Here is a 15,486-nt window from a genome sequence, read left to right on the forward strand (position 1 = left end):
GATGCCTTCTTGTGTCTCTGCCTCCCAAAGGCTTGCTGGTCAGGAGGCGCTGGTTGTCAGGAGCTAAGGCAGCCTCGGAGTAAGCAGGCAAGTGGGGGAAGAAGCCCTTGCTGTTGGGAATGGACAGACAAGTGGGAGGCCGGGCAGGCGCTGCACTGGCCTTTCTTGTGCTTGCTGCGTGCAAGACCTGCCTGGGAGCTGAGTGCCCGGTGCTGAAGGGGAGCCTTTCTGCCATGCAGGCCTGGCAGCGCCCACTGCTGCCTCCCAAAGTAAGGTGCTGGCCTCATGTTCACCTTGGCCAATCTCTGTTGGGCCACTAAGGCTGGGGGCATCCTATTCCCAGGCCACTGTGGGGCAGTTTCAGGAGGCACCTCTCTTGGGGGCAGGGGGGCAGCTCAGAGATCAGGGGTAGCAGCTGCCCAGAAGACTCCTAAGGAGCATAGCTGCCAAGTCTCCCGTATTCCCCGGGAAACCCCCGTTTTCCCAGCTGTTCCCAGCCGGAAAAACAGATATTTTTCCCCCGGTTTATTCTGGCGCGGCGGCCATTTTGGAATTGGGCGGAGCATGCTCAGAAGCGACTTTTGATGCTGCTGTGCCCAGTTCCAAAATGGCTGCAGCGTGACTTCTGGTGTGGCGGCCATTTTGGAACTGGGCACAGCAGCATCAAAAGTCACTTCTGAGCATGCTCCGCCCAGTTCCAAAATGGCGGCAGCGCTACTTCCGGTCTGCTACTTGCAGTCCGGTCCCTTATTTCTCAGGCTGGAACTTGGCAGGTATGCTAAGGAGAGGAGAGGAAGCTGAGGAAACACTCCACAAGGGAGGGTGTTCGAAAAAGGGTGAGGCTGCCAGCTCTGCAGCCAAGAGGGTGACATAACTGGGCTCTTGAGCCCCACAGGGGTGCCACAGAAAGAATGTAGATGGCCAAGGGAGCCATGGACTCAAAAAGTTTGGAAACCTCTGGGATAGGGAGATCATAAACCACCAACTGCCCTGTGACAACGATCCAGGAGAACAAGGTGGCAGTAGGCAAGCAGGAAGGGAAAATGTCCTCAGAGCCTGTTCCCACCCTCTCCAGGGACATCTCCTCGCAACTGCCCAATGGGAAGGATCCCAAGGGCTTCCCAATTTCTTGATATTGCTTATTGCGTATTCTTTTAGATGTCGTTCCACGCTACTTGTAAGCCGCCTTAGAAGGATTTGCATCTCAACAGTGAAACTAAATAATTGTGATGAACAAATAAGTTGCACGTACCAGTTTCTCAATCCAATTTCCTGCGTCTCTAAATCTATCTGAGGACTGTCGAGACAAAGCAGGATTGTACTGGACGCCCATAATTTTGAAGTTGCTGCTGAAATAGGTTAATCTCTGATCTGTAAAAGAAAAAGTGGGGGAAGGATAAGGCCTCTGTTGTGTTAAAAAGTCCACATCGCTCCAGAATCACCAATAATTACATTCCACTAGTTACAGGTAGGTAGCCGTGTTGGTCTGAGTCGAAGCAAAACAAAAAAATTCCTTCAGTAGCACCTTAAAGACCAACTAAGTTTTTATTTTGGTATAAGCTTTCGTGTGATACACTTAAAAGTATCATCAGATACACTTGAAAGTATCATCAGCAGTCGTTAACAGCCATCTACAGGTTTACCACTCCCATCAGCCCTTCACCCATTCCCACCCACCCCACCCTCTGTATATACATAAGGGTCTGACTTCTGTTTCTTGAGCGGCTGAACAGAAAGTGGAGCAACTGAGAGACTAGAAGGGAAATGGAACTGATGTGGGAGACCAGTAGAGGGGGCAGGCAGAGTGACTGGGGATGGAGTCAAGAAAAAGCAAGAAAAGACAACTATGTGTGCTCAGACACACTGGATCCTAGTGGAATTGAATGATTCACACACACCCCAATGGTTCCCTCCCCATAACCACTGTCAAATTTGCCTCCATTCTCTGAATCATAAAAAACATGGATCTGATGCCTTCTTGCACTGCAAAGGTGCAAAAAAATGAATCCAGGGCACAGATAGTTATGGATCCTCATCGTTTTTATAAGCGATACTCAAAGACCACAATCAAATCATGGATCACAACTGTGTTCTATTATTTGTTACTGGTATCGCCATCCAAAAATCATGATGAGACCCATTAGGATCTGGGCCTTGGAGCAATGTTTTTTTGTTTTGGCGAATACTAGAATACTAGGGCGAATCTATAATATTTAATTTGATTGCAGGAAGCCATTTTGATTCTACTGGATCTGGCTTTTACCCAGACCCCATGCAAAAGTGACAGGTCCAATACTTCCATTCATCAGGAAGCAGCTCTACAAATCGAACACGATATTTACCATATTTCCTGTCTTGCGGAAAGTGTATGAAGTAAACGAAGAGACCGATGGCGATGGCTGCTGCAATCGAAGCGCCCAAAATGATGAGAAGGATCTTCCATGGTTCAAAGTCTCTGTGTCTTCTAGCTGACTGCTGCGCTCTGAAAAAGCCAGCAAAATCTTTCCATCATTTAATAAACAGAACCATTGCCCCCAATCTTTTCTTCCTACTTTGGTAAGGCATCCGAAATTAAATCAAGCCTGTCTCATTTAAAGCACATGGCACACAGACTCACACTGCAAAGAATCCTGGGAACTATAGTTTATTAAGAGTGCTGGCAACTGTAGCTCTGTGAGGAGTAAACTCTGAAGCCTTTTGGAGAAGTCACATGCTTTAAATGGGCACTGACGGCTTTAGATGCATGGTGTGAATGTGACTCGAGTCTCAAGTGTTGGATAAGTTACTTCCTTTAACCATGAAACTGACCTCAATAAGACTTCGAACTGTTACCTGTGTCATATAGTGATGTTGAGTAAAGAGAACCTAACAAGCACTCTGGGAATGAGGGGTACAACTTAAGTACAAATGCTTACAATGTACCAATGCTTACAAAGGACCAGTCTTACGATAACCACAAATACAATATACAGTGGTGCCTCGCTAGACAAATTTAATTCGTTCCGCGAGCCAATTCGTTTTGCGAAAAATTCGTCTTGCGAATCACGGTTTCCGATAGGAATGCACTGAAATTTCTTTTTTTGCCCATATATAGGAACGCATTAATTAAATTTCAATGCATTCCTATGGGAAACCGTGATTCACAAGATGAATTTTTCGCAAAACAAATTCGTCTTGCGAGTCACCATCAGATCGCAAGACGCATTCGTCTTGCGAAAAATTCGTCTTGCAGGGCATTCGTCTTGCAAGGTACCACTGTAATCTATTTATTTAATTTAAACATGCAACATCCATTCCAAATAAATCTCATCAAGTTTGTGAACAAAAACCTTTGGTATGTTAGCCGTCTTCAAAGCAAATAAATGCACGCTTGGAATCTCAAATTGAACTTTTAAGAAATCAACACAGTTGTTGTGAATTGTATTTTCTGTCCCAGACTTTTCCCAGGGAGGTCAGGCGTGTGTCCATAGTTCTTCTCTTTGAACCCTCTTTGAATACACACAACCCTGCAATGTAGGTTTGGTTGCAAGAAGTCGCCAGATGATCCAAAGTCACCCAGTGAACTAATTTCTCCAGTTCTAGTTCAACTATACAGTATACTACTGCAATGCGCTCTACGTGGGGCTATATTTGAAGATGACCCAGAAGCTACAACTAATCCAGAATGCAGCAGCTAGACTGGTGACTGGGAGTGGCCGCCAGGACCACATAACACCGGTCTTGAAAGACCTACATTGGCTCCCAGTACGTTTCCAAGCACAATTCAAAGTGTTGGTGCTGACCTTTGAAGCCCTAAACGGCCACTGCCCAGTATACCTGAAGGAGCGTCTCCACCCCCACCATCCAGCCCGGACACTGAGGTCCAGCTCCGAGGGCTTTCTGGTGGTTCCCTCACTGCAAGAAGTGGAGTTACTGGCAGCGGCGTAGCTAGTCGCCTGGCTGCCCGGGGCGGCAAACAGGAGGCATACGATGAGGCAGTCTCGCTTGCATCGGGGCTTCTCCTCAATGGTGGCGGCCGTCAGAGGTGCCCCCCATTCCCCCATTACTACGCTACTAGTTACAGGGAACAAGGCAGAGGGCCCGTCCTGTGGAACGCCCTCCCATCAGATGTCAAGGAAATAAACTATCTGATTTTAGAAGACATCTAAAAGCAGCCCTTTAAAAGCAGTTTTTAATGTTTGAAGTTTTATCGTGTTTTTAATATTCTGTTGGGAGCTGCCCAGAGTATGGCTGGGGAGACCCAGACAGATGGATGGGGTATAAGTAATTATTATTATTATTATTATTATTATTATTATTATTATATTGCACTGTCTCTTGGTCCGATGAAAAACTGCCGCTATGGCAATAAAACACATGGCAAGCAGTCCTAGGTTTGATTGCAAAATGAGAACCAGCTGACCTTGGGCAGTTACTGTCTCTCAACCTAACCTACCTCACAGAATCGTTACAAGGACAGAAGGGGTGAAAAAGACGTCAGGAAGGCACCCTGAGCTCCTTGAAGGTAAGAGCAGGACAAACACACACAGAATCATATTTGCTAACAGCAAACTCATTCTCCAAGTGTAGATCCTCATGTGGTCAAAACAGCATCCAGAGACACAAGACGGAGGCATCTGTAGGCTCCAGAAGACCCTGAGGTTTGCAGAAGTCCAAAAAACAAAACAAAAAACCTCATTCTCTAAGGGAGGGAGACACCCAAGAGGTGTGTGCCAAAATCAGCCCTATGAGGACTGAGCATGCTGGCTGATAATTAGGGGAGGGGCACTGGCCCTACCATTAGGCATGTGGAGGTGGCCAAAATTATGAAACTACTAGTGGAATATAGGGACCCAGGTGGCGCTGTGGGTTAAACCACAGAGTCTAGGGCTTGCTGATCAGAAGGTCAGCGGTTCAAATCCCTGCAACGGGGTGAGCTCCCGTTGCTTGGTCCCAGCTCCTGCCCACCTAGCAGTTCGAAAGCACATCAAAGTGCAAGTAGATAAATAGGGACCACTCTGGCGGGAAGGTAAACGGCGTTTCCGTGCACTGCTCTGGTTCGCCAGAAGCAGCTTTGTCATGCTGGCCACGTGACTATGAAGCTGTCTGCGGACAAACGCTGGCTCCCTCGGCCTATAGAGCAAGATGAGTGCCGCAACCCCAGAGTTGGACACGACTGGACCTGATGGTAAGGGGCCCCTTTACCTTTACCTTTATAGTGGAATATAGTGCAAGTTTAGCACTTGTTATGATATTATTTGCAAACGGGGTTGTTTTTATGGAAGCCGAAAACATGGAAATGAGCACCAAACTGGTAGCTATACCATTATTGTTCCAGAAGTGGCTCTTACGTAGGGTGGAAGCTCAAATATAACCTAGGACCTAACAGGGAAGTGTCATGAAAATCGAATAAACTGCCATGTGAATGCAGCCTGAATGCCAGTACATATAAGAAGCTGGCTGGTTATACTCCTGAGTTATCTTTGTCCTGCATCAAACAAAATTAATTTTCTTAATCCCATCGCAGACATTGTTTATCTGCACCAAAAGTTTCTACTTAATTGTGACACTTTCAGTTTCCTCAGGCAGGAAAGAGTTGGCATCAGGAAATAAATAAAGCCCTTAATTTCCAACTGCAAATGAGATTTTAAAATTATTTTTAAACAATTGCCAACGCTAAACTACGGCTAGCACTGTCCTGCTATGAACTGCATTGCTTCTTACTTGTTAATTTCTGTAAGTAAAACTGCAGACGTGTACAGCTTTCATGTAGTAAAAGGGTTATGCTGCTCCCTTGGGCTACAGAAGTCTCATTACCATAGATATTGCTTCCCCCCACACACAAGTGCAGAGATGGAGAGAGTACTGTGCAAGGCCCAGAGGATAACTGAATATTCTGGCATGTCAAAATGACAGCGCTTGGCACTAGAGTGAAGAATCATATCCAGCAATTCAGCCTCTTGTCTGTGGGCCTCCATCTCTCTAAGAACTGGGAGAGAACTGAGAAGCAAATATAAGATACTTGAAATATACTGGGAGTCCTATAGTGCTTTCATGCTCTTTATTGCAGCTTGTAAAACAGTGAATGAAACTTTCCCCAAAACTTTCCCCCAAGTGGTTGGCTAATTCCGGGCTGCTCCTGTAGGCCAATCAGGTTGCAGATTCACTTCCTCCAGAAGCCTGATTGGCTGCTCCTGCAGGCCAATCAGGTCGCTGATTCACTTCCACCTGGAGCTGGATTGGGTGGCTCCTGTAGACCAATCAGGTCGCTGATTCACTTCCACCAGGAGCTGGATTGGGTGGCTCCTGTAGACCAATCAGACTGCTGCATTCTGGATCCTATTGTTCTAGGATTCAGCTCAGTACATAGCAGTACTCTTACATGCCACCCCAATCTCTGAGCGGTGCAAGATTTCTGGGATTCCAGGCATTTCCCCAGGGTCCATGTTTCCTTTTGGAAAATGAGGCACAGCGGAGACTATGTTGTCTTTATGATACATGGCCTATGTACACATACAGGGACGCAGGTGGCACTGTAGTCTAAACCACTGAGCCTCTTGGGCTTGCTGATCAGAAGGTCAGCGGTTTGAATCTCCGCAACAGAGTGAGCTCCCGTTGCTCTGTCCCAGCTCCTGTCAACCTAGCAGTTCAAAAGCACGCCAGTGCAAGTAGACTGAAGCGGGAAGGTAAGCAGCGTTTCCATGCACTCTGGTTTCCGTCACAGCGTTCCGTTGCATCAGAAGTGCTTTAGTCCTGCTGGCCACATGACCCGGAAAGCTTTCTGTGGACAAACTCCGGCTCCCTCGGCCTGAAAGTGAGATGAAAGCCGCAACCCCATAGTCACCTTTGATTGGACTTAACTATCCAAGAGTCCTTTACCATATATCCAAGCAACGCGGGTGGCGCTGTGGTCTAGACAACTGAGCCTAGGGCTTGCCGATCAGAAGGTCAGCGGTTCGAATCCTCGCGACGGGGTGAGCTCCCGTTGCTCGGTCCCAGCTCCTGCCAACCTAGCAGTTCGAAAGCACGTCAAAGTGCAAGTAGATAAATAGGTACCGCTCCGGTGGGAAGGTAAACAGCGTTTCCGTGCGCTGCTCTGGTTTCGCCAGAAGCGGCTTAGTCATGCTGGCCACATGACCCGGAAAAACTGTCTGCGGACAAACATCAGCTCCCTCGGCCAGCAAAGCGAGATGAGCGCTGCAACCCCAGAGTCATTTGCGACTGGACTTAACTGTCAGGGGGTCTTTTACCTTTTTACCTTTGAATATATCCAACCGGAGCCTATGATTGAAGGCTTCCCAGCACCACTCTCCAAAGTACCCTCGCTTCACCCAGTGCTACGGCAGCCTTGGAGAACTCATTGCTCTCCAGCCCACTGCTTTACTATCTCCATTGCATATCTCCCAACTGCAGTCTAAAAATCTCATCTAAAACACCAGCCTTGCTTTTTAAAACTAACTCTCAGCTGAGAGAGGGAGGGAGAGCCACTCATTTGCAAATGAGATTTGTCCTTGATCCTTACTTGTCCTAATCGCTCCTTATTTCCAGTCTATCAACTCACTGGCTTAGTCCTGGCTTAATTAGCTATTGACACATGTTGATTCCAGAGGATTAGGAGCATCTAGTACACAGCTCAAATACACACATGGGTCAACTAGCCTATCCTAATTAGCTTTTGACATCCCATGCCTTAATTAAATTCTAGCATCCACTTGCCCGAGAAACTTAGCACCCACGAACTCATAACAGTATATTGAATCTACTGTACGCTGGATGGTATTGGCTGTGACAAAAATCAACATGAGTTTTATCTTTTATTTCAGCAGGCTAGAAATTAGTCTCTGGGGACCCAGGTGGCGCTGTGGAGGGACCCAGGTGGCGCTGTGGTTAAACCACAGAGCCTAGGGCTTGCTGATCAGAAGGTCGGCGGTTCGAATCCCTGTGACGGGGTGAGCTCCTGTTGCTTGGTCCCAGCTCCTGCCAACCTAGCAGTTCGAAAGCACGTCAAAATGCAAGTAGATAAATAGGAACCGCTACAGCGGGAAGGTAAACGGCGTTTCCATGTGCTGCTCTGGTTTGCCAGAAGCGGCTTTGTCATGCTGGCCACATGACCTGGAAGCTATACGCTGGCTCCCTCGGCCAATAATGCGAGATGAGCGCGCAACCCCAGAGTCGGTCACGACTGGACCTAATGGTCAGGGGTCCCTTTACCTTTACCTTTTTATGCAAAGTGACTAGCTTTTAAAGGTACCTATTTTCCTCTTCCACTAACCAAAATTCAAAGCGGAGCGATTTCCCCTGACCCAGAATCCAAATTTGACTGTAGGGGTGTTCAGAACAGCCAGCTTAACATAAGGGTACCAGATTTTTTTCAATAAACCCCGGGGACACATTTCAACTTCAATGGATTTTCTATGGGGACAGATTTGTAAATCTGGGGGCTGTCCCCGGGAAACGGGGACGTCTGGTAACCTTAGCTTAACACAATGCAACATTCCCACCACCGAATAACGCCAGGGATAGCGGAAAGGTTTGAGCAGCAAGCTGCATTTCCCAGTGTCTCTTCGTCCGTCAATGAAAGCAGGAGATGACAAAGCGTGTTCTCCAATCAGGGAGAGCGCGGGTTGCGGAAGGGTTAAAAGATATCTTCGGGGTTGGGGATGGTGTTGGATGAGAGGGAGTGTGTGTGATAGGACCCTTCTGGGTTGCTGGGGTAAAAAGCATGTAGCGAATTTGATTGACAGGAAGTGACCCTTAAAACCTCAGTGTCCAGCAGTTAGTTTCACTTTTGCAAACTGCTTCGGATCTCCCTTCCGCCCACCGGCTTTTTTCTAATGGTTTAGCCTGACATTGCTTTGCCTTTTATTTAGCCTGACATTGCTTTGCAAGGGCCCAGTAGGAATTTTGCCATTTGGCTGATTGGCTGTTGCCATTGGTTTTTGCCTACTGCTTAGCAAATCGTCACAACTTGGCGGTTAGGCATTGGTTAAATAATTCTGGTTGGTGGAGGGGTTTGGCATGGAGGTGCCTACCCCTCATTAAAATTGTTGCTCCACATAGAAGCATTCCGTTAAAGGAATCCTGGGGCTCCGGGGCTCTAGTCCATACACCCCCGCAACGGGCGGGGCTGGGGCCATTACAGAGCACAAGCCTTGGGGAGCATTTCTGGTCAAGGGGAGAGTGCCTGGACACAGCTACCTCCTCTCCCATGGGGTGTTTACTTCACTTCCCTATACGGCTAGGGAAGTCGGAGCTGATCTGTCCCAGGCGGGGGACAGATGGATTAACCAATGCCTAAACCAACACTCACATTTAATTGTATTTAAATAAAGTTGTGGCCAAATTAATGCCAAAACCCAAACTAAAATTCTGTGTGCGGTGTGTGTTATTTAGGGGGGATGTCTGGCAACCTCGACACGCAATGGTTCCTTAGCTTCTCTAAGCTTCCCACCCTCGGATTTCAGAGTCCTTATAATAGACACTATAGCCTCACTTCTCCTCTGAAACGGGAATCTTCTTTTCGAAAAGTTCAAGCACGTAGATACACATGCTTAACATTTCTTCCTAACCCTTTCAACCTTAAACAAGCATCCTGGAACTGCATGAAGCAAGCCAAAGGACGGGTGGGGGGCCCAGCTCTCTGTCGCATCCTCCGGCTTGCTACTTTTCCTGCTGTACAACCTTGAGCTGCTGCTGCAATTTACAGTCATAATTTTTTTTTTCACCCACCCACTAAATGGAAAATTGGCACAAGTTGTGCTGCTTTACCAGTTACACCCAATAAAAAAATTCCTTCCAGTTGCACCTTAGAGACCAACTAAGTTTGTCATTGGTATGAGCTTTCGTGTGCATGCACACTTCTCTAGATACCATGCACACGAAAGCTCATACCAATGACAAACTTAGTTGGTCTCTTAAGGTGCTACTGGAAGGAATTTTTTTTATTTTGTTTCGACTACGTCAGACCAACACAGCTACCTACCTGTAACCAGTTACACCCAGACACTAGGCGAATGCCACCGTTTTCATTGCCAGGCTGCAATTGTGCCCTTTGGAAGTTTCCCCACACAAATACTCTCCTCCAAATTAAAACCCTCTTGTGTTTCCCCCCAGTAAGTTCAGCTTCTGTTCCCAGAAAACAAATCCTCCAAGGCCATTCCTGTCGTTTAATGGTCCTTCCTATGAGGTGATCGACTTTTAACCTCATCTGGGGATCGGTGCCTTTAAGCGTTAAGTGACAGAAGTTCAGCAGGCGAAAGCTCTCTCTCTCTCCAGCCTGAGCATGTAGTGATAGGGAAAGACTTTAATTGGCTGTCTGTCCTCCTGTCACGAAAATGCTTCTAGGCAGAAGGCTGGCAGGCGGTGCAGAGATTGCTCTTGAGCAAGACATCGTAGGATTGTGGCACATGTTTTGTTCTCTCCAAGTATGTAAACGAACTGGAGTTGCCAAGTCCTGAAACCAAACATTCTGCTACCTGGGTGGGCTTTGCACACAAAATGTGTCATTTGGGGTGGGGTGGGGGGAGCAGCTCTGGTGAATCTCAGGAGTTTTTTTTTTTTTAAATGTCTAGAATTACCCAGCATTTTCAGGTCTTCTGGGAGGGTGGCGAGTCCAGCACAAGAGGGAAGGGGAGTGGCATTGCGGCCTAACAACAACAACAACAACAACAACAACAACAACAACATATTATTTATATCCCCGTCCATCTGGCTGGGTTTCCCCAGCCACTCTGGGTGGCTTACAACAGAAAAAATTAAATAAAATAATCTATTAAACATTAAAAGCCTCCCTAAACAGGGCTGCCTTCAGATGTCTTCTAAAAATCTGGTAGCTGTTTTTTTCTTTGACCTCCGGTGGGAGGGCGTTCCACAGGGCGGGTGCCACCACCGAGAAGGCCCTCTGTCTGGTTCCCTGCAACTTGGCTTCTCGCAATGAGGGAACCGCCAGAAGGCCCTCGGTACTGGACCTCAGTGTCCGGGCAGAACAATGGGTGTGGAGACGCTCCTTCATGTGCCAAATCCTCTTTATCCATCTGCACTGTGCATTTAAAGCAGTACCATGCCACTTTAAACAATCATGGCTTCAGGGCCGGATTTAGGTTTGATGAGGCCCTAAGCTACTGAAGGTAATGGGGCCCTTTATATGTCCAGCTGTTCTTTGTCAACAACAAATGGCCGCTGTTTTTTGAATATATGCTATATGGTAATTTATGGACCTAATACGGTAGGTATCTAAAGCCATTTGCGCGTAACAAAATATGTATTTTATCAAAGTAATTGTTGAACTGAAATACAATTAAGAAGAAGTATGTTGGGGGGGGGGAGAGAGAGTGGGGCCCTAAGCTATAGCTTGTTTAGCTTATATGTAAATCCGGCACTGCATGGCTTTCCCCCAAAGAATCCCGAGAGCTGTCGTTTGTTAGCAATGCTGGGGGTTATGAGAAACCTCTATTCGCCCTCAGAGAACTACAGTTCCCAGAGTCCCCTAGGAAGGAAGATTGAGCCATGACCAATTGAGCCTCTCTGGTTTGCTCCCTTCTCTTTCCCCACTCTGTCCCGGACTAGGTGCCTTTAAAAGTTTGTTTGTGTGTGTGTGTGTGTGTGTGTGTACAGTACGTGCGTGTGTGCATGCACACCAAACCACATTAGGTAAGTTTTAAATCTCTAATCCAGAGACTTCCTATGTCGGAGGGCATACAGCAGAGTGGTTTGTGTAAAATTTCCATACAACCAGAGTATAAATAAATGGGGATTGAGCATGAACTCAGAGTCACCCTGAAAACTGAGCTCTCTGTCACTTTCGCCAATTGGAAGTGCTCACCGTGCATCCAAAACACTGTCAAGTTAGATCTCTCCTCCTCCACGAGGGGAGACTTTGCGGGCGGGACATGCTCCTCGCGGCAAGCAGGGGGACGTGTATCGGCCCCCTGCTGCAGCCAATCCCTGCTGCCATGCCAAGCCTCTGGCTGGCCAATAGGGCCGGCCTGGGGGCGGGCTTTACGGACATTTAAATCTGCGCGGCAGCAGGGGAATCCTCTTTCTCCTGCTGCATCCCGACGGATCTCCCGCCCACCCTCCCTTTAGGTCTTCCCTTTGTGTGTGTGCTTTGACCTTGCTATGGACTTCGGTTGGTTGCCTTGGTTGCCCAAGGGGCCTGGTAGGAGTTTTTTTTTATCCATTTGGCTAATTGACACCGGCCTCTTGGCTTTTTCGCCTACCTCGTAGCAATTCGTCACAACTTCCTTCGGTATTTGGCGGTTAGGCATTGGAATCTGGAGTTGTCTGGTGTGTTTGAGGACTGGTTGTGGCCATCATCCAACTCTCCTCTTATAGGGGTATCCCCTTAAGGGATCCAGTGGCCGTGGATCCCGTCCGATGCCCTGCTAAGGCTAGGGCCATGGCACGACCCCCGGTGACACCAGGGGGAGCATTCAGTTGTATTTGCATCAACAGGCTCCTCCCTTGGGGTGTTAACCTGATAGGACCCCCCGCAGAGCAGGGTGGGGTCCTTAGCTGCCAAGTATCCCGTTTTCCCCGGGAAATCCCCGTTTTTCCAGCTGTTCCTAGCTGAAAAAACAGATTTTTTTGTTTTTCCCCAGTTTATTCTGGCGCGGCGGCCATTTTGGAACTGGGCGGAGCATGCTCCAAAGCGACTTTTGATGCTGCTCTGCCCAGTTCCAAAATGGCTGCAGTGCGACTTCTGGCATGGCGGCCATTTTGGAACTGGGCAAAGCAGCATCAAAAGTCACTTCTGAGCATGCTCCGCCCAGTTCCAAAAAGCCGGCAGTGCTACTTCCGGTCTGCTATTTCCGGCCCGGTCCCTTATTTCTCTGATAGCAACTTGGCAGGTATGGTGGGGTCATGCTTGCTAGGGTGTCCAATGCCTAAGCCAATACCTCTCACTTCCTCTAACCAATAAAGTTGTGGCCTTATTTTACCCATTAACTCAAATTCCATGTGTCGCTGTGTCTTCCTTTCTCGCGGGGGGGGGGGGGTCCTCGAACCGCAAACACCTTTGTTCCTTGGGGATTGATCTTCAAAGCACTGAGTCTGAAACAGACCTGATGAAATCAGACCTTCCCCTCTCTTTCACCTGATGAGAGTTGTCCTCCTACTACTCCAATAAGTCTTATCTCCTACTTCTTCCTCTGATGAAGATACATCTACTCTTTCTTATCTCTGCTCTTGCATGCAATGTCTTCTGTTAAATTCGCATTACCAAAGAATAGCTCAAATAAGGTCTTATCCACGCTTACCTTTCACCCCACGCTTTTCAGGTACGGGTAAGCGCTTTAAAGCTCCGTGACATTCAAATGACATTCTTTCTTTTTTTTGCCCTGGAGCCTTCCGCATGAAAACCTGCTCTTTAAAGTTGAAGCACTACAAGCAGCAATTTGAGTTTTCTGCAATTGTCATTTGCTCCAATTCAGCTGTAAAGAGTGGGGTTTTTTGCGAGGAAAGTTCCAGGGCAAAAAGCGGGGGAAAGCCCTAAGAGATGTTTGGATTATAATGAGAGAACATGGGTACAGAGTCTTCTTCTTCTTCTAAAATCCTAACCCCAACAGGGGACCCTGTCCTGTTTAGAAAATAAGCAGAAATCTGCTGTGTACTTGCAGATTCTTCCACCACACTGGGGCAATTGTTTGGGTTTTTTTAAAAAACAACAACAACCCCTACTCAACTGTTTCTTGGTGGAGGTACAGAAACCCATTTTTATGTCAGAAGTTGGGATTAGAGGAAAGGAGATGATCAGGAGCCCCTCTCCACATAGGATCCACTCTGAATTTGCAAGCCCAAAGTTCATGTAAACAGCATTAAAGGTAAAAGGGGCCCCTGACCATCAGGTCCAGTTGTGTCCGACTCTGGGGTTGCGGCGCTCATCTCGCTCTATAGGCCGAGGGAGCCGGCGTTTGCCTGCAGACAGCTTCCGGGTCATGTGGCCAGCATGACTAAGCTGCTTCTGGCAAACCAGAGCAGCGCACGGAAACGCCGTTTACCTTCCCGCCAGAGCGGTACCTATTTATCTACTTGCACGTTGATGTGCTTTCGAACTGCTAGGTGGGCAGGAGCTGGGACCGAGCAACGGGAGCTCACCCCGTTGCAGGGATTTGAACCGCCGACCTTCTGATCAGCATGCCCTAGACTCTGTGGTTTAACCCACAGCACCACCTGGTTCCCAAGTAAACAGCATTACTCATAGCCATTAACAACTCAGACGGAGCTCATGTTACTTACCCCTGCAGGCCCCAAAGATCATAGCCAAGGTGGGTTCCAGACCCAGTTTGGAATAAACCATCCACGCTCCTAGAACGCTGATGAAATATGGAACTCTTGCTGGTGTTACAGGCAGGGTAGATTGTGAATGGAAGGTCCTTCATGGAGATGTCTGTGGCGCAACACCCAGCCGTGTGTGGAAATGCAAGCTGTGGGTGAGCCAAAGAGAAAATCGAAACACCGGGGAGATGTCAGCTTGAAGAATTAGACACTGTCCTTCGGAGAAGCACCATGGAAAATCTCATGTAGGAGACCAGTCAAGGCAGCCACACCAGCCCCAGTTTCCAAGGTAGAAATGTGCCACCAGCTCTGGGTTTTATAAGCTAGCGCTCTCGGATGAGATTCTCCGTCACCATTGCTCCTTCCCTTTCCTTCTTTCAGGGATACTGGATAAAATAAGCAAGCAATGTGAATACAGTCCAGTTGTCTCCAGCTGCTCACTCCTCCACAGATAGTCTTATGTCATTCGTATTACAGCTCTATGTATCTGATCTCCTAATTATGTGTTAGGCTCTCTAGACTGGGAGCCTCCTATGGGAGGTGCTTCCCATTCCACAGGGCCACCTTCCCATTCATTTTAGTCCCTTTTAGGTGGCAGGTGCTGAAGCCCAGAACTGTGAGCCATGCGGCCTCCCCTCTAAGATAGCTACTGCTGCCCTCAGGTGCGGCAGAAGTCACTTCCCCATTTTCAGTGTTGGAAATAAGATCCAACCATCTTCTGTCCATGGAATGAGGGTGGCATCTTGCCCTGCATTTCAGGCAGCAAAAGTTATTAAGCCAACCCTGGGAGTCCTTTTTTGAGGCTATCTGGGGTGTGTCTGTTTGCCTACATAGAGAGCCCAGAGCAAATGGGGGAGGACAGAAAGAGGAATATAAGGAGGCATGGGTGTACCCAGCATGGGGCAGGGGGGGCAGCTGCCCTCCCCTAGAAGCAGGGCAGCTGGAGAGGACAGGCAGCGGCGCTGCCTGCTGTGCTCCTCCTCAGCCTGCTTGGCTAAAGTGAAACGGCAGTGGCAGCGAAGCTGCCTCTGTTGAAAAAAACCTGGACCTGGACCTGGGCTAACTTCAGCCCACACTCCTTCAAGTCACAGCGAGCACAGCACAGAAAGTGCTGCCCCACAATGCTCCGCGGCACCTCATTTGCATACATTTTTTCTCAAAGTGACACACCACCCGAGTTATGCTCAGTTTTTGGGCGAATTTTGACACACCAAGCTGTGCTGTGCTCGCTGT

At 48.1% G+C, this 15,486-nt stretch overlaps 1 protein-coding gene across 1 annotated transcript in view; it reads right to left on the minus strand.

The window, feature by feature from the left end:
* LOC118094551 (transmembrane protease serine 11E-like) overlaps positions 1-14,487 on the minus strand; it is a 72,355-nt gene extending 57,868 nt beyond the window's left edge. The window contains exons 1-3 of the mRNA XM_088656048.1: positions 14,215-14,487; positions 2,343-2,482; positions 1,253-1,371 (exon numbers count right to left, since the gene is read on the minus strand). Coding sequence (XP_088512174.1) covers positions 1,253-1,371; positions 2,343-2,482; positions 14,215-14,357 — 402 coding nt within the window. The 5' untranslated portion in view covers positions 14,358-14,487. The remainder of the gene's footprint in view (positions 1-1,252; positions 1,372-2,342; positions 2,483-14,214) is intronic.
* Between the last annotated feature and the right edge of the window lie 999 nt (positions 14,488-15,486).

This window comes from Zootoca vivipara, chromosome 12 (assembly GCF_965207765.1).
Source record: "Zootoca vivipara chromosome 12, rZooViv2.hap1.1, whole genome shotgun sequence".
In the NCBI taxonomy this organism is placed as follows: Eukaryota; Metazoa; Chordata; class Lepidosauria; order Squamata; family Lacertidae; genus Zootoca; species Zootoca vivipara.